General features: G+C 42.5%; 1 protein-coding gene across 5 annotated transcripts in view; it reads right to left on the bottom strand.

The window, feature by feature from the left end:
- The window catches only part of Rgs6 (regulator of G protein signaling 6), a 567,125-nt gene that overhangs the window by 171,619 nt on the left and 373,506 nt on the right, over positions 1–22,000 (bottom strand). For all 5 annotated transcript variants that reach the window (XM_047539065.1, XM_047539060.1, XM_047539062.1 and 2 more), the window contains exon 3: positions 3,237–3,336. In XM_047539065.1, the coding sequence (XP_047395021.1) occupies positions 3,237–3,336 (100 nt within the window). The remainder of the gene's footprint in view (positions 1–3,236; positions 3,337–22,000) is intronic.

Below are 22,000 nucleotides of genomic sequence, written 5' to 3'. Positions count from 1 at the left end.
TCTCTAGGGACTTCTCAATTTCCTTTGCTGATTTCTCCTTCTCTCCCTGACCTCCTTATACATTGGGTATTCCAAGTTTTAGGACTTGGTCTATATGTTCTGTTTATACTCACTACCTTGGTGAACTTATTAATCCCATGGCTCTAAATGCCATTTATATGCTGATGACTATGTCCTCAGCTCAGATACTCCCTTAAGATCTAGAGCCATATACCTAAATGCCTAGTAGATCCATATGCCTAAACCTCAAATTTAATGTCTAAGGCCCTCCAAAACTTAACCTGTTTAAAACTGATCTTTTGATTTCTTACTTTCCAGCTAAACAACCAACCAAACAAACAAATCTCCTATCACCCTACAGTCTTCCCCATTGAAATTAATGGGAACTCCAGTCTTCCAGTTGCTCAAGCCAAAAAGTGTGCGATCATCATTGATTCAAACTTTCCCTCTCTCACATTCTGCATCTGAGCTAACCCTGAATATTGTCTATTTTACCCTTGAACTTGAGTGTGAAACTGACCACTTCACACACCTCTAATACTGAGGTCTAATCTGAGTCGCCATTTTTACAACAGACTCTCTTTATCTTCCTTACTCTAGCTACGCTGGTTGCCTTGTCACAGGTCCTCAGTATACCAGGAAGGCTCCTGCCCAGGGGACGCAGGAATGACTGTCTGGAGTGCTCTCTCCTTCAATATCCACATGCTTCTATCCTTCACCTCCTTTCTACTTTTATTCAAATGTTACCTTCTTAGAGAGTTCTTCATCAACCACCTTTCCCCAAGTTACAACACTCTAATATTTTCTACCTTTTTCACATACTTAATTCTTCTCCCTGGTTTTATCACTGTGTAAAATCCTACATATTTCCTTATTAATCTCATCCATTGTCTCTGGGAAAGAATATAAATTCCACAAGAATAGGAATCTGTATCTGTTTCATTGACTTATGAATCTCTACTGCCTAACACTGCTTAGAAAATAGTAAGCTTCCAACAAATATGTAAATGATTAAACAAATGATAGTTAAATGACTAAACATATTGGGAAAAGAAGAAGATGGAAATTAGAAACAAAAAATAATTGAAATTTAACTCTTGGCTAGATAAAGAGAAGCTTATTTTTCAGAGAACATCAGAATATCCACCAAAGATATACTTCATGGTTCCTCTTACGAGGCTGGCATAAATTTGACACCCAAATCAGCAAAGAAGGTAAGAAAAACAACAGACCAATTTTTTTTTCATGAAAATAGATATGAAAATCCTAAACATATTATGCAAAAAAAATCCAGTAATGTAAAAAAACATATTTCAGAGCCAATATACATAGTATAATGATACGTAGATAAATTTTAAAATTAGAGAACACTAAAAATACAATATGTGTATATTGAGGACTGAATGTGCCTCTCCAAAATTCATGTGTTGGAATCTGATCCCTAATATGATACTGAGTGGTGGGGCTTTGGGAGGTGATTTACAAGGGCAAGCCTTAAAGCCGAAGCCAGTGAGTTATTTCACTCTCTTTCTGCCACGAGGGGACACAAGCAGAAGTTGGAAGTCTGCAACTTGGAAGCGGCCTGCACCAGAACCTGACCATCATGGCACCCTGATCTCAACTTTGAACCTCCAGAACCATGAGAAATACATTTCTATTGTTTATAAACCTCCCAGTCTATATTATACCCAGTCTGGTATTTTGCTATAGTAACCCAAGATAAGACAGTATTTGAGTTCACACAGTAACTGTATAGATAAGGAGTTGCACTACTTACTCATGGGTACTTCAGCTGGGTTTATTTGCTTTTTCAGTTCAAATATAGTCATACTGACTCTTTCTGTGTGTGTACTGTCTTATGAATTTGACCCCTATAAATTCATGTTACCACCACCACGGTCAGGATATGGAACAGCTGTATCACCTCATGAAACTCCCTTCTGCTATCACTCGTAGTCACATCCTACCTCCCCAGGGTCCAAGGCTGGTAACCATTGACAGTATATAACCTTTTGAGATGGTTTCTTGCACTCAGGAAAAAGATGTTGAGATTAATCCAAGTTGCTGCATGTATCAATAGCTCACTCGTTTTTACTGCTGAGTATGACAGAGCAGAGTTTATCCCCTTATCCACTGACGGACATCTGGGTTTTTTCCAGCAGGTAGAGATTAAGAATCAAGTTGCTATAGACACTTGCATGTGAGTTTCTGTGCAAGCACAAGTTTTCATACCTCTTGGGTAAATACCTCGAGTAAGATTGCTGGGTCGTGTGCTAAGCATATATTTAACTTTTTAAGAAACTGCAAAGCTGTTTTCCAAAGTAGCAGCACCATGTTGCATTCCCATGAGCACTATATGAGAGTGCCACTCCATACTCAGCAGCACTTGGAATTGTCAATATATTTTCAATTCACCCATGCTAAAAGGTGTAGAGTAGAAACTAACTTTTGTTGGTTCCTGAGTTTTGGAAAACAAATAGCCCAATTTTAAGACTAAGAGAATTATCTAAAATTTAAATTTGTTTACTTACTCATTTGGATAGCAAGTAAAACTTTGAAGAAAAGCAAAGAATTGATTAGCATAAAATTTGTGGATGGACAAGGAGATTCGATCTACTAGGTACACAAAGGGACTCTAAGATACAGATAACGTGTCATTTGCAAAGCCAAATAGTGGTTGCATATTATGTGGTACGTTACAATTCTTTCAGTGATACCCTCGTGTTTAAGACATTTCACAATAAAAAATATTAAACGAATTGATCACAAAAAAACACAGAAAGAAATGCAACACAATATTTTAAAACTTCTTTTTCAGGAGTTCAAGTATAGTGAGTTCAAAAACTTAAAAAGTTTCATGTAGAATTTGGGCATAAAGCATTTTTAAACATAAAACTGTCTTTAAAACCCATTTAATATTTGTTTCTTTAATATTTCTGTGATTGTTTAGGTCTCACAGGCCAAACTGCTAATATATCTAGTTATTAATAAGCTTCTTTATTCCCAGAGGTCTCAACCTACACACACCTGAAGGTCTGGTCATGGACATTCTTAAAGATTGGCAAAGAGTAGCTCTTTCCTAGAAACCAAGACCACAATGGGACTTGAGCCAAAAACACAATGAATGCTTCATTTTGAGTATTCACAGATTCTTAGGCACCCCAGGTCACAATCTGGACACATGATTCATCAGTAGCCACTTCTGGTGGTCACCAGCACCTGTGAGAGTACATTACCTGTGACGACACTGGGGATTTTGGAGAGAAAGCTCTTGACTGTTCTGACGGGCACACCCCCTGTCTTGTCATCTTGCATCTTTGTGATGATGTCTTCAATCTGAAAGAGGTTAGAGGAATGTTACTTTCTCCCACCCGAGAGTAGTAAATGGTGCCTTTATAAACAGTCCAAATCTGTATAACCCAGACACTGATACTAGATATCACTAAAGGCCTTCAACTGGTCAGTCAATAAACATAGTGTCCACATCTGCTGCTGACCAAGTGCTGGGTGTGGAGGCCAGAGGAGGGTATAGAGGAGCAGTTCTACAGGAACAAGGTAAGGAGGGAGAAATACATGAGGATCCTCGATGGGACCCAACATGGAATTAAATATGTACACAGTGCAATTCCTTCTCTTATCCAAATTGGATTTATATACAGGTTGAACCATAGGAAATTGCCATATTCAAATCCCTTAACAGCCAGGCCCCATAGGACCCCTGGCTATACTGACTGAGCCCCGTCTTCAGGATACCTCAGCCCAACTGATCACTCCCTGCCTCTGGGGTCCTCACATTGACTGACTGCTCCCTGCTGCCAGGACCCCCAGACCAACTGACTGTGCCCTATCACTGGGACCCCAAACCGACTGATTGCACCTGGCCTCCAGGATCCCACAACCACACCAAACACACCGGACCTCCAGGACCCCTGCCAGACCAACCACATCCCGTCTCCAGGACCTCCAGCTGACCACGTCCACCCCTGAGCTGCAGCTCCCCATTTGCCAACACATTTTGAAGCCAGAGCAGCCATCTTGGATAATCCTGGAAGCCGTAGCTCTGATCTTTGGGTGGGGCAAATCCCATCCTGCGATGCCTGCTGGAGGCTTGAAGTTCATTGTCAGGTACCTCTCATGCATCAGGCTACTGAACACTGGGAGGTTTCATTAGTATATGACTCTTATACAGTGGATTTTCTTTTTTCTCCTTTTTAAAAAAATTTAAGTTTTTATTTCTTTACTTTTCTTGCTCTCTTTTCCTTTTGTTTACCTGTTCCCTCAGAGTCTCTTTCTCCCTTTTTTGCATGCTAACATTCGATTTCTTTTGATTACACTCTCACCCTTTCTATTTTCTAGAACTTCTGTATATTCTTTTCTTATCCCATTAACAGCCACATTCTACATCCCTCTGCATCCTCTTCGTCGTCCATTAGAAACTGCAGACCTTATTGCAAACCTGTTTGTTTTACTGAAGATAATATTTGAACTCATTTTGTTTACTATGACAATTTTGTTATTGTCCCCCTAGGGGCTATTTGGTCTAGGATTGCATACTGTCTGATTTGTGCACTGCTAATATTGATCTCCCCTTAAAGAAAGAGTTTTGGAAACCTATAGGGTCACTATAAACCTATAGGGGGAAATCTGCAATACCCCAGATCTGCACTGCAAGAGGGGAAGATACATGAACAACATGAAAAAACAAGGGAAGAAAATGATCCAAACAAATCTAGATTCTATATTAATAGAATCCAATGTCAGTATGTTAGAAGAAATGTCAGAAAAGGACTTCAAATTATACATGATTAAGATGATTCACGAAGCAAAGGATGAGATAAGAGAGCAAATGCAGGCAATGAATGATAATACCAATAAGCTGAAAGAGCACCTGCAGGAAGCAAAAGATCATTCAACAAAGAGATAGAGATTCTCAAAAAAAACAAAACAAACAAAAAAAAAAAAACAAATGGAAATCCTTGAAATGAAGGAGACAATAAACTAAATAAAAAAATCAATGGAAAGCATCACCAAAAGACTAGACCACTTGGAAGACAGAACCTCAGACAATGAAGACAAAATATTTAATCTTGAAAATAAAGTTGCACAAGCAGAGAAGATGGTAAGAAATCATGAACACAATCTCCAAGAACTATGGGACATCATGAAAAGACCAAATTTAAGAATTATTGGGATTGAGGAAGGCACAGAGATACAAACCAAAGGAATGAACAACCTATTCAATGAAACAATATCAGAAAATTTCCCAAACCTGAAGAATGAAATGGAAAATCAAATACAAGGCTTACAGAACACCAAATGCACAGAATCACAACAGATCCACACCAAGGCACATTATAATGAAAATGCCTAACATTCAAAATAAAGATAGGATTTTGAAGGCTGCGAGAGAAAAGCATCAGATTACATATAGGGGGAGACCAATACGGATAGCAGTCGACTTCTCAACCCAGACTCTAAAAGCTAGAAGGGCCTGGACCAACATACTTCAAGCTCTGAAAGAACATGGTTGCCAACCAAGAATCCTGTACCCAGCAAAACTAACCTTCAGATTTGAAAATGAAATAAAATCCTTCCATGATAAACAAAAGTTAAAAGAATTTACAAATAGAAAGCCTGCACTACAGAATGTTCTCAACAAAATATTCCATGAGGAGGAAATGAAAAACAACAATGTAGGTCAGCAAAGGGAGGAACTACCTTAGAGAAAAACCACTCAAAGGAGAAACCAAGCCAACTTAAAAACCAAAAATAAGCCAAATGACTGGGAATACAAATCATATCTCAATAATAACCCTGAATGTTAATGGCCTAAACTCATCAATCAAAAGACAGACTGGCAGAATGGATTAAAAAGAAAGACCCAACAATATGTTGCCTGCAAGAGATTCATCTCATAGAAAAAGACATCCACAGACTAAAGGTGAAAGGATGGGAAAAATCCTACCACGCACATGTACTCAGTAAAAAAGCGGGGTTTTCCATCCTTATATCAGATAAAGTGAACTTCAAGCCAAAGTTAGTCAGAAGGGATAAAGAAGGACATTTCATACTGGTTAAGGGAACCATAAATCAGGAAGACATAATGATAGTAAATATTTATGCCCCAAACAATGGTGTATCCCTGTACATCAAACAAATCCTTCTCAATTTCAGGAATCACATAGACCACAACACAATAATTCTGGGTGACTTTATCACACCGCTGTCACCACTAGATAGATCTTCCAAACAAAATCCAACCAAAGAAACCATAGAACTCAATAACACAATCAATAATCTAGACTTAATAGACATATACTGAATATTCCATCCATCAACGAGTGGATTCACTTTCTTCTCAGCAGCACATGGAACCTTCTCGAAAATAGACCATATGTTATGCCACAAAGCAGCCCTTAGGAAATGCAAAAAAATAGAGATAGTGCCTTGTGTTCTATCAGATCATAATGGACTGAGAGTAGAAATCAATGACAAAATAAAAAAGAGAAATTACTCCAACACCTGGAGACTAAATAATATGCTATTGAATGAAACATGGATAACAAAAAACATCAGGAAGGAGATTAAAAAATTCTTAGAGGTCAATAAGAACGACGATACAACATATCAAAATCTCTGGGACACTATGAAAGCGGTACTAAGAGGAAAATTCATTGCATGGAGCGCATTCCAGAAAAGAATGAAGAGTCAACAACTAAATGACCTAACATTACAGCTCAAAGCCCTAGAAAAAGAAGAACAGAATAACAGCAAAAGTAGTAGAAGATAGGAAATAATTAAAATCAGAGTTGAAATCAATGAAATTGAAACAAAAGAAACAATTCAAAAAATTGACAAAACAAAAAGTTGGTTCTTTGAGAAAGTAAACAAAATAGACAAACCCTTAGCCACACTAACAAAGAGAAGAAGAAAGAAGACTCAAATTACTAAAATACATGATGCAAAAGGAAATATCACGACAGACACCACTGAGATACAGAACATAATGAGAAGCTACTTTGAACTGTATTCCAACAAAATAGAAACTACCAAAGACATTGACAAATTTCTAGAGACATATGCTCCTCCCAAACTGAACCAGGAGGACATACACAATTTAAACAGATCAATATCAAGCAATGAAATAGAAGAAGCTATTAAAAATCTACCATCCAAGAAAAGCCCAGGACTAGACGGATTCTCAGCTGAGTTCTACAAGACCTTCAAAGAAGAACTCGTTCCAAGTAGCAGGTTACAAGATCATTGCTCATAAATCCAATGCATTTTTTATACATAAGTGATGAATCTTCAGAAAGAGAAAATAGGAAAACTACCCCATTCACAATAGCATCGAAAAAAATAAAATACTTGGGAATCAATCTCACAAAAGAGGTGAAAGACCTCTACAATGAGAACTACAAAACACTAAAGAAAGAAATTAAAGAAAACCTTAGAAGATGCAAAGATCTCCCATGTTCTTGGATAGGCAGAATTAATATTGTCAAAATGGCCATACTACCTAAAGTGCTATACAGATTTAATGCAATTCCAATTAAAATCCCAATGATGTACCTTACAGAAATAGAGCACGCAATTATGAAATTCATCTGGAAGAATAAAAAACACAGAATAGCTAAAGCAATCCTTGGCAGAAAGAGTGAAGCAGGGGGTATCGCAATACCAGAACTTCAACTATACTACAAAGCAATAGTAACAAAAACAGCATGGTATTGGCACCAAAATAGACAGGTAGATCAATGGTACAGAATAGAGGACACGGACACAAACCCAAATAAATACAATTTTCTCATACTAGACAAAGGTGCCAAAAATATGCAATGGAGAAAAGATAGCCTCTTCAACAAATGGTGCTGGGAAAACTGGAAATCCATATGCAACAGAATGAAACTAAACCCCTATCTCTCACCCTGCACAAAAATCAACTCGCAATGGATCAAGGACCTTGAAATCAGACCAGAGACCCTGCATCTTATAGAAGAAAAAGTAGGTCCAAATCTTCAACTTGTTGGCTTAGGATCAGATTTCCTTAACAGGACTCCCATAGCACAAGAAATAAAAGCAAGAATTAATAACTGGGATAGATTCAAACTAAATAGCTTTCTCTCAGCAAAGGAAACTATCAGCAATGCGAAGAGAGAGCCTACAGATGGGAGAATATCTTTGCCACTCATACTTCAGATAGAGCATTAATTTCCAGAATATATAAAGAACTCAAAAAACTCTACACAAAGAATACAAATAATCCAATCAACAAATGGGCTAAGGATATGAACACACACACTTCACAGAAGATCTACAAGCAATCAACAAACATATAAAAAAATGTTCACCATCTTTAGTAATAAGAGAAATGCAAATCAAAACTACACTAAGATTCCATCTCACCCCAATTAGAATGGCGATTATCAAGAATACAAGCAACAACAGGTGTTGGCGAGGATGTGGGGAAAAAGGTACACTCATACATTGCTGGTGGGGCTGCAAATTAGTGCAGCCACTCTGGAAAGCAGTGTGGAGATTTCTTAGAAAACTTGGAATGGACCTACCATTTGACCCAGCTATCCCACTCCTCGGCCTATACCCAAAGGACTTAAAATCAGCATACTAAAGAGATACATCCACATCAATGTTCATAGCTGCTCAATTCACAATAGCCAGACTGTGGAACCAACCTAGATGTCCTTCAATTGATGAATGGATAAAGAAACTGTGGTATATATATACAATGGAATATTACTCAGCTATAAAGAGTAATAAAATTATGGCATTTGCAGGCAAATGGATGAAATTGGAGAATATCATGTTAAGTGAGATAAGCAAATCTCAAAAATCCAAAAGATGAATGATCTCACTGATAAGCGGATGATGACACATAATGGGGGGTGGGAGGGGGGCATGAATGGAGGAAAGAGGGACTGTATAGAAGGAAAAGAGGGGTGGGAGGGGTGGGGGGGAAGGAAAAAACGGAATGAATCAAACATCATTACTCTATGTAAATGTATGAATATGCGAATGGTATGTTGTTACTCCATGTACAAACAGAAACAACATGTATCCCATTTGTTTACAATAAAAATAAATTTTAAAAAATCCCTTAAAATTGCAATTTCCCATTGTTCAACCTAAACTTTTAACATGTATTATTAGGAAGTGCAGGAAGGGCTGCCTGCCTTTGGAACTAGAAGGACCCAGCCAGTCACATGGAAGAAGAGACAAAGACTATAAATCAAGGCACAGACTATAAATTCTCCTAATTTGGAGAAGTTGGAAAACAGGCCTTGGAAGTCCTGAGTAGTGGTGTGAGGAGAGACACCGTGAACCAGGACTAAGTGGGTTAAGGACAAGATCCTCTCCTTCTGGACTAAGGAAGTTCATGTAATCAGGAGAAAGACCACTGTGGGCTGAGGGTTGTGGGCTGGAGTCAGATGACATCTTATTGGTGACCACAGAACAGGGAATGGGGATGGACTAATGGGGATATAGGTGTTGAAACTGGTAAACCAATTTGCCAGCCACATGTAATTTCCTGGGCAGAAATCTTCAGAATAGTATATAGAACAATCTGTTACCAATACCTAGAACTTTCTGTTTGGGAAAGAGGGAACCACTGGCAAAGGGAAGAAGAGAATGTTTAGCATTATCATATATTTTGTTTCCCTAAGCAACAGAAATATCTTCAAAACATCAGGATGGATTCTCTGAGTAAGCCCTTAGTGGAGTCACATACTCTTAAAGCTAGAAACTTAAACCATAACTCATCTCATTTAACATATTACCATTGAAATTTGAGGTTGATTTTTCTCAAAAGTCACATGACTAACAACTAGTCTGACAGAACTAGATATCCTGATAAAGACAAAGCTAGACACAGTAAAACATCATCACCGCCATCATCGCCAAAATATATTTAGGGAATATATTATGTTCCAGGCACTATTCTAAGTATTACAAATACCCTATACAGCTTAATCCTCATGTTTACTTTATAAAGTAGATTCTAATATTATCCTCATTTTGCCAGATAAAGAAATTAAGATTTAGTGAGGTACATCAATCAGGGTAGAGTAGGTTATGCTGTGGAAGGAAATAACCCACAGAATGTTGGTGACTTAACACCACCAAACTTATCTCCTGTTCATACTACATGCCTATCACAGGTCAGTGTGGACTCTGCTCATCATAGTTACTCTGGGGTCTGGGCTGATGGAGCAGCCACCGTCTTGAATGTTGTTGGTCACTGTGCCAGAGTGACAAGAGAGAATTCTGGACAGTCTCTCTCTGGGCATTAAGTGGTACAGCCCAGAAGTGTCATAACATATTGGTCAAAATTCTTTGCTTGGATTAGTCACATGGCCCCACCCAAGCACAGAGAAGCCAGGGGACTCTGGGTGCTAGGGGAGAGGGAAACTGAATATCCATGGCCAACATGAAGGGTTGCTAGAGAACCTTCACAAGTTTCACAAGGTCACAAAGCTCACTAATTTTGAAGCCAAGTTTGAACACACACCCAGACTCCAAAGCTTGTGCTTCTAACCCCTGCCTGCCAATAAGATTCCTAGGAACCTGTCAAGCAGAGAAACCATTCTCCCCTGGGTATTTCTGGGTTTCCCTGAAAAGTACTGAGCATGAACATGAATCCTCTGCCCCTCAGGCAGTGGACAAGAGCCTCTGAGAAAGAAGGGTCATCCTCTGAAGACATGCATTCTGTTAAATGACAGTGTAAGAAAGATTTTAATCCTCATTCATATTATTTCCCTTAGTTGATACCTGCTTCTGTCTCCCAAACTCAACCCAATGATTTAGAGGAGTTTGATTATGACTTATAGATAGTCAAGGAGACCTATTTCTAGCAAAAGGGGCACATTTGCAATGTAATCCATACTTTTGATCAACTGTATTATTTGAAGCCAGATGTATCCGTTACATTGATGGTTTCTATGAAAGGGCCAGAAAACCCATTGAGAATTGGAAAGAAACCAATAATTCACTTCAGTTAGACCTCCGAGTGGGGTTAGATGGTAATAATTTCCAGTCTCTGCTGCCATGGGCTGGATTTGAAGGATTTACTATAGGGGACTTCTCCAGGACTTCCTTCTCCTCAGCTCAATTTAGCTGCTTCATCACATGACTGAATCTTAAAAAGACTTATTGACTATGAGGCAGCCCTACCTTCTTGCCTTGGTCCACAATGTACTTACCATTTACGGGGTACTTACCACTTATCTGGTTAAGGCCAGATCAAAAGGACACCCCCTCAACTGGCTAGAAAGGGGATTATGGTCACTCCAGGAATAGTTCACAGCATCATGGGAGGAAGGTGGAACTACAGGTCCCCATGTCCTGACTGCTCCATAGTATTCCCATACTCTGTAACCTCTGCCCTGGTTGAAGGTGGGCAGAGTCTGCTGCTTTGGGTCCTGGCCGTATGACCTTCCTGGCTCCTGGGACGCTATGAATGCAATGTGAGCTGAGGCTCTCCCTGCACCTGCGTGGTTGTGCTCAACTTCTTTGCTTGTCCCCCGCCTTTTGCCACGAGAAGAATGTGCCTCCGACAGTTATTTTCCCAATGACGGCAAAAGGCACCTGGAGAAAATGGGCCTGGACATAGCAAGACAGCCAAACCTCAGCTACCTGTGGGCTCGTGAGTGAGAACCAAAAGTTCATTACTGTATGTCACTAAGTTTGGGGTGCTTTGCTCTCTGTGGCAAAATTATGATAACAGAGCTCTGAAAAAATGCATTTATCAAAAATAGCTGAAGCCACAACGAACAGTTGACAATTGGAATTAATGAATTTTAGAATTGGGGTATCTTTGGAGCCAACCTTTTATTTATTTTTTATTTTTGGTAAGAAGGTAGATATTCAATTTACACCACCCACCATCTACCTAAAAGCTCTTAGGGACTATACTATTGTAGGTGGCTTATTCCATTGTTGTGTCAGACACATTTTTGACAGCTGTGTTTGATTCTGGAGCATGTCCACAACAACATCAACAAATAACAGTCTCTGAAATTCCTTATTACACTTTCTAGAAAAATTTTAGGAGTTTACAAGGATGCTCCTAGGCATTTATAAAAATAATGACGAGCATTTTTAACCTATTTAAAAATATCTCCCTAGGTAGTTTAAACAATTACCTAACTTACTTCTTAATCTTAAAAGATATTTAATAGGGGTTGGGGTTGTGGCTCAGTGGCAAAGTGCTTGCCTAGCATGTGTGAGGCACTGGGTTCAGTCTTCAGCACCACACACACAGAAAAGAATAAATAAAATAATGGTATTGTGTCCATTTACAACTAAAAATATTTTTTAAAAGATATTTAATAAAGATGCTAAAATCAAGAATCAGAAAGGTTAAGTGATTTATCTAAAGTCACACAACTAATAAGTGTCAAAGCCAGGATTCTTACTGAACTTGGAAGGTACATTGTGTAATTATTACTTATCAATCTAAAGTTCATCTTCTACTTCTCTGATATTTAGAATATGGCTATGACCCTTCTCTGAGTTGTATGATTAATGGGTTCAGTAAAGGGGTCAGATTCTGAAAGGTAATTATCAGAGGCATGAACCTGTGAGTTTCCCAGATCAGATTGATCCCTTAGAATCTCACTCTGCCAGTGCCATATGCCAAGGTTAGAACTTTGCTTTTTGTGGGTCCCAGGGTATTTTCCAGCAGAGGCTGGTATTGCCCCTTACACTATGCAATCCATTAAATCTCAAGATAAACATGACACCCAACAAAAGCTTTTAGATTAAGCACCACTTGGTGGACTCCAAGGTTTTAAAATGTTTCTACCTTGTGGGGAGTGGTGGTGCATGCCTGTAATCCCAACAACTTGGGAGGCCAAGGCAGGAGGATTGTGAGTTCAAAGCCAGCCTCAGCAACTCAGCAGGATCCTAAGCCACTCAGTGAGACCCAGTCTCTAAATAAAATATTAAAAAAAAAAAGGGTTGGGGATGTGGCTCAGTGGTTCAGTTCCCCTGGGTTCAAACCCTGGCACAAAAAAAAAAAAAAAAAAAAAAATCCCACTTCTAATATTTTCCATTCATGTTTTTCCTTGCTAATGAGTAAACTTTATAATCTTTTAAGAGGATTATTTCTTTACCCTTTCTGGCCTTATTTGCTAATCATGATGATGAACAGAGACATTTATATATAGTCTCTCATCTCCCTCCTTAGAGTCAAACTCTTCTGTGGGCAAGGACTCTACCTGGGCTTTCGCTTTGATTTTCTTAGCCAATATTTGTTTAGTATTAACTCTGGGGCAGGCACCATGCTAAAAACTATGTCTGCAAATTCATTTAATTCTCAAGCAGATTATTATATTCCCATTTTCTAGAGAAGGGAACTGAGAGTCATCGCAGCCAGTGTCTGCCAACAGCCAGACACAAGACACTTAATGCCATTTGCATTGAGGGGAAGTTTAGTGCAGCCCTCGAGGGGCAGAGGAGGATGCTGGAGATCAGTCCCGGCAGCCAGATTCTCAGCTGTCTGAGGACTGATTCGCAGCTGTCTCGCAGCTCAGGACTCTCTTGTCCCGTGGGTTTGGCTGGCTTCGTCTCCCACTGGTAGACCACAGCTCCCGGGTGGGGACGGGGACACGGGAAGGAAGGTGTACACTTATATTTTCTTGACTGTTCTGTTCTATCTGACTTCTGCCACCTTTTGTTCCTAGGGAAGAGCAAAATCAATTCCCTGACATCCTCTAATATGAAGCTCTGTGTCATTAGGGAGCATGTTTGGACCTAAGTGCTGCTGTGCCAATCAATAAGCAGGTGGCCCTTATCTGACAGCCAAGTGAGGCAGAGAAGCCCTTGGCTGGCTTGGCTGGTTCTGCCTGGATGGGAAACGACAATGCCCTTCTCCGAGGTACTCAGAGCTCAGCACTGACACAGGTAGAACACACTCCCAAACAGCAGGGAGGTGGGAACCAGTACACCCCAGAGCGGGGTATCTTTAAAATGAGAAATATTACAAAAAGGCAGACAGAATTCACTGGCGTCATCTCAGCGTGTAAGAGAGGAGAGAGGACAAGCAATCCTTTCTTTAGAAATGGAAGTCTCAGTGGGACAGTAGGAAGCACACTGGACTGAGGTCCAGAGAGACCTGCTGGCCTCAGCTTCACCAGTGTGCTGTGCTGACCTTGGACAAGTTACTTACACTCTCTGGACTTCACTTTCCTTATCTCTGCAGTGACAGGTGCCTTTGCTATACTAAGATCTCTAGTTTGAAAATCCGAGAAGCTTCTCTTTTCCTGACAAATGCAAAATCGTGAGGCGTGAGCAAGACAAGCAACCAAGCTTCTGGGCTCTTCTCCATGCCCTCGCCTCTCCGGTGGATTCCGGTGGAACGCTTCCCTGTGCTAAGACGTCAAGTTGGGAGAAGCGTCCTGGACAGGTCCAAGGAGTTTCTGATGTTTTCAGAAACTACACAGGACAAGGGCATCAGAAGCCAGACAGACACCACCAAGAGGTCCTGACACTTACTCCTGGCCAGCCCATCTCTGCTTGTGTGATGGCATCCCTAACAGAAATGATAAAGGGCCCATATTAGTTTTGTTTGTATGAATTAATGATCCAATGAACCAATTGATTTAGCTCCTCCAGTGTTTCCTCAGCGGAGGATTAAAAAACTTCAGGTACAGGCAAATGATGGTATGATTATTAAAAAATACTACACAACTTCAGTAAAGGAAGTCAGTGTGCCTCGGGCAGGAAGGTCTGTTTATTGAAGGGTTTCATCTTGACTCTGCAATCAGTCGCCCATTTCTAGCTACTAATGACTGTCACTTCAGCTCCCTCATTTCATTAAAGACCCTCCTCTTTTGGTGTCTGTAATGAAAGTGATTCCTTGGATACCACCTTATCAGCCTGGAGACGGGAATCAGAGTTGGTCAATGATAATCATATTTTTTAATCCAAAGTGTGCATGCTTCACTGAGCATGCTCTGTCTCACAACAGGCCCCAGAAGATCCAGCCATTTCTCTTTTTAAAAAAAAAAATTTTAAAGACATAACACATCACTCTTCTCAACTTTTAAATGCATCCAGTTTCTCTGATTGCTTTACTGCACATTTGTTGAGCGCCTAGAAAGTTACAGGCCCTATACTAGTTCCTACAGTTAAAGCAGGTAGAAGAATCTCTTCCCCTTCTGAATTTCTGAATGGTTCATGGGTCCAGGCTCATCATGATGGATGTGCTGGAGACAGCAGAGGCATGGGTCCCAGAGAAGGCTGGAGGCACAACATGAAGGAATTCCACTTTAGGGGGGCCATGGAGTGCACTTCAAGATCGCCTCTCCCTCTCACAATCCTAATTCAAGACTGTTGTTTTCAATGGCCTGAAGGGAACTTTGGGATTCCACACGCTAACTATGATCTTGATCACAATGCCTGTTAATTAGTTTTAGGTTAAACTTAATTTTGAATCACTGTGTTCATCTGGAATGCTTTTGGTTGCATGTAATGGAACAACAATCCACCCTCCAGACTTACTTTTTCTACCCAGTAAGTGACTGAGTTGGGTGACTGCTAACGCCGCTGCAGTGGCTCCATTCTCTGAGAGCCGCCATCTTGATCTCTCCTTCATGGTGGCCAGAAGCCTGCCCCAACTGCAGCTTCACTTCTCTATTAATGGTGAGAGGAAAGGGGAAGGCTTTGCACTTGTTCCTTTCATTGGGAAAAGCATATTCCTTTCTGGAAGATCCCACCAGTTTGCTGCTCAAGTCCCAGCCAGACCAAGGTCACATGGCTATATCGAGTTGTTAAGCAGGATGGGAAGAGGGCACTTGGCTTTTCCAGCCTCAGTATGACATGGAAGCAGGGGAAGAGGGGAGTGGATATGGGGTTGGATTAACCAAAAAACACTGTCTGCTACGAAGGCTCTGTAATAATAAAGAAGATTCGTGAAGGATGGCTAGGTAGGGCCTGACTCCTCTCTGACCTGATTTCTACATGGCAGACTACATGATGCTTCTGAAAGGGAAAATATGATCATTTGATTCTTCCTCTTAAAAATCTGTCTGTGGTGTCCCAGGGCTGGTCCTGTGCTAAGCTCTTGTAGGACCCTCTATCTTTTTCTCCACATCCATTATCACTTTAATTTGTGTTTGTACCTCCTGTTAGACTCTTTTGCTCACTGTTGAGTCCTAATGTTAGGTGCTCAGTAAATAATTATTGAATGAATAAATGAATCAATACAATAATAAATGAATGAAGGACATGAGTGATGTATTTTTAAAGAACTTTATCTTGGATTCAGCATTGATTGGGACTCAATATATATAAGAGTTGTGGGAGTAGTGACATCTGCAATTTTAAGTAAGTTTGGTGTTTACATTAAAGATCATTTTGTTTCAGGGATGGGTTCCATAAACAGACACCTTAAGATTTCATGAACTCGAGCAGCGACACCCAAGGGAGAGCTACACAGGTACCCAGATGCCAATGGAGCTTGGAGTCAGTTCCCCAACAAATCATGACTGATGTGGGGCCACGCCAGGGCAGGTGGATAAGGCACCATTATTTATTTTGTCCCCCGGAAACTTACTATTATGGTTTTAATATCACCATGTATGGAACACATTTTTTGTTTTGGTACCAGGGATTGAACCCAGGGGTGCTTAACCACTGAGCACATCCCCAGCTCTTTTAAAAAATTTTATTTAGAGACAGGGTCTCGCTGAGTTGCTTAGGGCCTTGCCAAGTTGCCAAGACTAGCTTGAAATCATGATCCTCCTGCTTCAGCCTCTGGATTACAGGTGTGCACCACCAAGGCCGGGTTGGAAAACCCTTTCTCCCTTTATGTGAAGAGGAAGGTGAGCGAGACTGACGTACTAGGGCAGGGAACGAATGGTTCCTCGATGATACTTCAGGGACAATGCCTTCCCGGAGTTTGGTTGGAATAGTCAAGCCTCAGATGGCCTCATCTTCCTTGTGTAAGGATCTGCTGTTGCTGTGAATGTCGAGGCCAGCAGGTCCCTCGCAGGCCATGCACTGAGGGATCTCTGGCCACAGAAGGCCGGCTGCAGAGCAAGCGAGGACAGCAAACGCTGGCCAAAGAAACATTCCAGCAACTTCAGAAGACCCGAAGTTCCTTCATTATCATCTCGAATTATCCTAATTTGAGTGTGTCAGATGCTTCTTGTTGGGAACCATCCCCCTCTTTACAGATATTTCGGGAGGGTAAATTGTTCAAGGACAAAGGAGACCATTGATGAAATGAGATTACTGATACAATGCAGGCAGTCTTGCTCTAGGGCTGGCAGGGGAGCTCTATACCAGCTGGCCAGGGCACATGCCAGGGAGGCTGGGGTTCACCTAAGGCTTTAGTGGAGGAAGATGCAGAGAACGGGTCACATCAGACGCACGGAAGTTTAACAGGCATGGAAGGCAGGAAAATGCCCACCTCCAGAACAGATGACCACACTCTAGGGACCAGTGAATAAGTCCCTTATAAGGCAAAAGGGACTGTGTGCATGTGATTAAGGGAAAGGACATTGAGGTGGGAGATCACCCTGGATTTTCCAGTCTCTCACAGGAGTCCTTGAAAGCAGATTTTCCCACTGATGGTTGGTTGGAGAGAGATGTGATGATGGAAAAAGAGGAAAGCCACTTTTGAAGATGGAGGAAGGGGCTGCAGGCCAAGAGTGTTGGCAACCTCTGGAAGGCAAGGAAACAGACTCTCCCTCAGAGCCTCTAGAAAGAACCCAACCTGCAGGCACATTGATGCTGGGCCCGTGAGCCTAGCCCAGATTCCCGACCTTCGCCACTGTGAGACGATACAGTTATGATCAACTTTACTTCAAGACACCAAGCTTGTTGTTACATCCACAATAGAAGACAAATACACAAAGTGACCCCTACACACACACACACACACACACACGCAGTGTGGCTAATCAAGAGTCTGCATTGCTTCCAAAATAGGGCAGGTAGTGGGTGGATTCCCCACATTGCTCTCTGCTCCTTCTGAACTGTTTAATGGTGAAACCAATGGTCAGCCAGGAACTGGGGCAGCCTGGCCGGGGAAGATGTCAAGGAGGATGTCTGTCCACAACTGGAAGCCATAGCTCTGTGGCATTTTCAATGCTTCCTTTTTGGTCTACCTGGAACCAATTAGATGGGTGGCCCAGAGGTGAATTCCGGGAGTTTCTTAAGTGGGTCACAGTAGCCCATTTATTAACCCCAGCATCACATTCTACACAGGCAAAAACAAAGATCCTTTTTAATTTCTCATCTCAAGTTTTACCCAGTCCCATATTCCAACCTGTCACACCAGAGAGAATTGCATTTGGAATGTCACCCAGCAACAGAGCTCGGATCACTGGGCCAGCGCTGTGGAGTACTCCATACTTGAACACATATTTGAACTTCATATTTGAACACATTTATATGGAGTTTCTAGGGAAATATTCCAAGTCCTAACGTGTATACCATCTTTCCCTTACCACTGCAGAGGGGTCAATGTCCTTGTTTTCAAAGACAAGTGAGTTCAACTCATGTCCTAGAATCTCACTGCAATTTCTTCCTTCTTGAAAGGAGCAAGGAGCATTCAACCATGTCCTCCCTCTGGCCCCAGGGACCCACTGGGCTTTGGAACCACTCACCCCTTCCTGCTCACTTCCTTTCTGACCCTTTCTCAACACCTTCCCCAGCCCACACTGAATGACAGAACCAACGCAAGGGAGCAGAGCCAGAGGCTTGGGGTAATTTATGTAAATTACCTCCTGGAAAACCTGCTGTGTCTTCCCACTGCCAAGTTTCCCGCTATGGCATTCAAGGTTCTCCGTCTATCATCTGGCACCAGGTCCCTGTGCAACATCAACCCGCCCAGCCCTGCTCCTCACTGCAGAGGTTCCTCCTGCCGCTCCTCCTGCAAGTCAGCCACCAAACCCAGCCCTGGTCCTGCTTCCAGGTCCTGCTCAAAAGCTACCACCTCTAGGAAAACTCCTGGGGATGTTTCCAGTGCACGCACCCATGTGTATTATGAACATCTATATTTTTTATTCCCTTTTTCTGTTCTGAGAACGTGAGGCAAGAACCACAATAGTTTTTCCTTCTGCTTGGGTGGTAAGGGCCACCCGGGTCTGTTGACAGAGTTCCACCCTCTCTGACCGGAGGTCCTGCCTCTTTCTCCTAGAATGTGACTTTCTAGAAGGACATACCGCTTGCACCACTGGTCTTCCACACCTGGCTGCCTCGAAAGGAATTAGAGAACCGAGAGGGCCACGCTCGTTCCTTTAAAGATATTTCAGGAAATGGGAGAGCCCTTCAAGTCTCCCGAGAGAAGAACATTTCCAGAAGGGCCAAGAAGAACCGGACGAAGCTCCTTCAGCATTTGAAAGAGCCTTAAGAAGCTTCGAGGGCTAGAAGAGAAAGGGAGATGGCCATCCCTCAGCGCCCCCCCCCCCCCCCCCCCCCGTTCCTTTCACTCTGCACCTATCTTCCAAATGATCCTCGGGGCTCCCTCCAGCCGACCTGCTCCCAGAGCCACGCTGGCCCCTGTGCTCTGCAGCAGCACGTGGGGCTGGGGAGAGCTGGAGGGGCTCTTTGGGCCAGTCGTCTGGCCACCACCCTTGTCTCTAGAGATCCAGCCTCTCTGCAGCACAGCTCAGTTGGCTGTGATCCTGTGCATTTGGGGTCCATCTGTCCCTTCCAGACCTGTCCCATGCTCTTCACCCTCCTCTTGATGCAGCCCAACTGCGTTCTGCCATGGACACTGTCCTCTCTGGTTCTGTCATCCTTCCTGTCTGAGTCCTAAGCTGTGGCAGTGAGCACATGAGAGTCACCCTTAGGGTGGGAGAGGGTGACTGAGACAAATTACAGTGGGAGGGACCCGTCCCCACTTCCATATGGGCAAAATCAGGTAGGAATGAGCATCAAGGTCAGTACAAAGGAGAAACAGAAGAATCGTCACCTATTCCAAACAGAGGAGCCCTGGCTCAGGGGCCGGGTGCTGGGAAACCGGGCGGCAGGGCTCTTTCCTTGGCACTCAGCTGTCCGCCGAGGAGCCCCTCAGGGATTTTAAACAAGTCCAAGGATGAAGGCAAACAGTCCCCAAGGGGGCTGCCCAGAAGCAGGAGCAGTGACATGGCTGCCTTCAGGTAAAGCCTCCCTGATCCACAGCCCAGCAGCACCCTGAGGACCTGCTGGACCCCCTTGGGGCAGGCCCGGGATGACCCCCTGTGACCCAGGAATAGCAGCAAAGATTCCCTTGGTGGCTGGATGGCTTGTGCCTCTCCTGCCAATATGTAATGCTGCCCGTGAATCCACCAGGTCATGCACTGCTGCTTCCAGGGACCCGTCTCCAAGTGACACCAGAGTGCTGCCCTGCTCTGACTGTCCAGAGCCTGAGACCTCATGTCCCCAGTCTCATTCCCACATCATCAAATGCCCTCTGATCTCCTGATCAGATACTCCTGATCTGGAAGGAAGCAAGAGGCCCTGGTCTTTCTGGATGGGCTGGTCCCTCCCTGCCTGGCTCTTTGACCAAGGAATGATGGTGTCTTTGTTCATTAAGGCTGCTGTCACAAAACACCTTAGACTGGGTAGCTTACAGACAGCAGCAATCCACTCTCACATTTCCAGAGACTGGAAGTCTCAGATGGTCACTGAAGATGGTGCCTCCTCTGTGTCCTCACAAGCCAGCAGGGCTCTCCTGAGCTGCTGTCATCCTAAGAGCCCCAATCCCACTCAGAGCCCCCAGGGCTTATCAGCTCTCCGTACCATCACCTTGGGGTTGTTTTCAACATACGGGACTCCAGGAAACGCAAATACCCTGATGGGAGCAAATGGGTAATTTTTTCTTCACTATCCTTTATAATATTCCCCCAAATGTCTCTGATATCCATAAACTGATTTTTATTGATCTGAAAGGCCAATGGTTTATTTCTAAAATCTCAGCGAGCACGTCGGCCGGAGCTCTCGGTGCCGAGCTGGCGTGGTTATTCACTCTGCAAGCAACGCTCATTCCCTTTCCTCCAAAATCGATTTTAATTTCTCCTCTCTTTGAAGCAGATGAGGAGCCACAGAAGAGTCTACTGCTCCCTTCAAAGAAGTGTGGTTGGACTTGCCTTTGTGCCGTTCCTGGCTGAAGCCTCAGAGGACAACAGCTGGGACCGGTGAGCCACACTTTCCAAAGCAGTGCCACAAAAAGTCACTTCCACATCGGCCTCCCGTTGTATACGTCTCCAGCTACACAGAAGCGAGCTCTGCATTAACTCTGGGCTCCCTAAGGCAGTCTCATTTTTTTTTTTTAAATTACTTGGTGTGGTTTGGTTTTTATGTGCCCCTTAAAGGTTTAGGTATTGGAGGCTGGTACTCAATGCGGTCCTCAGGGAGGTGGGGCCTAGTGGAAGGTAATCAGGTCATTAAAGGCACTTGGAAAGGGTTAAGGTAGTTCTCAGAGAACCCTAGTTAGTTCCTAAAAAAATATTGTTATTAAAAAATTAAAAAAAAAATAGTAAGTCTGGTCCCCGAATCTTCCCTGGTTTCCTATCTCACCCTGTGATTCCTCTCACACATGTTCCTGCCATATGATGCCATCTGCCATGAGGCTCTTGCCAGTTGCTGGCACCATACTCTTGATCCTCGAAAACCATGATCTAAATAAAACTCTTTTCTTTATATATAACCCTGCCTTTGGTATTTTGTTACAGCAACATAAAACAGACTAATACACTGCCTTGTGCCCCAAGTCCCACTACATGGCAGGATAAGTAAGTAGCAGGACTTTTCTGCCCAATGGTAGCACTTTGCTAAGGAGGAGGCCCATGTCTGTCTTGAGGAAAGATGAGTTTCACAAGCCCTGGAAAAGTTGTTTTTAAATTTCTAAGTCCTTTGCTTCCTGCTCTTTAAACCATGGGCCACAAAAGAAACTTATTTTTTTCTATCCCAAGAAAGAGATTTAATAAAGTAGTATCTGCCTGATTTAATTCTACTTTAATCTGACTAAGATAGTACCTGAGCAACC

Source organism: Sciurus carolinensis, chromosome 2 (genome assembly GCF_902686445.1).
Source record: "Sciurus carolinensis chromosome 2, mSciCar1.2, whole genome shotgun sequence".
NCBI classification, from domain to species: domain Eukaryota; kingdom Metazoa; phylum Chordata; class Mammalia; order Rodentia; family Sciuridae; genus Sciurus; species Sciurus carolinensis.
The sequence above is the reverse complement of the archived record's forward strand: the minus strand, read 5'-3'. Positions and strand labels throughout refer to the sequence as shown.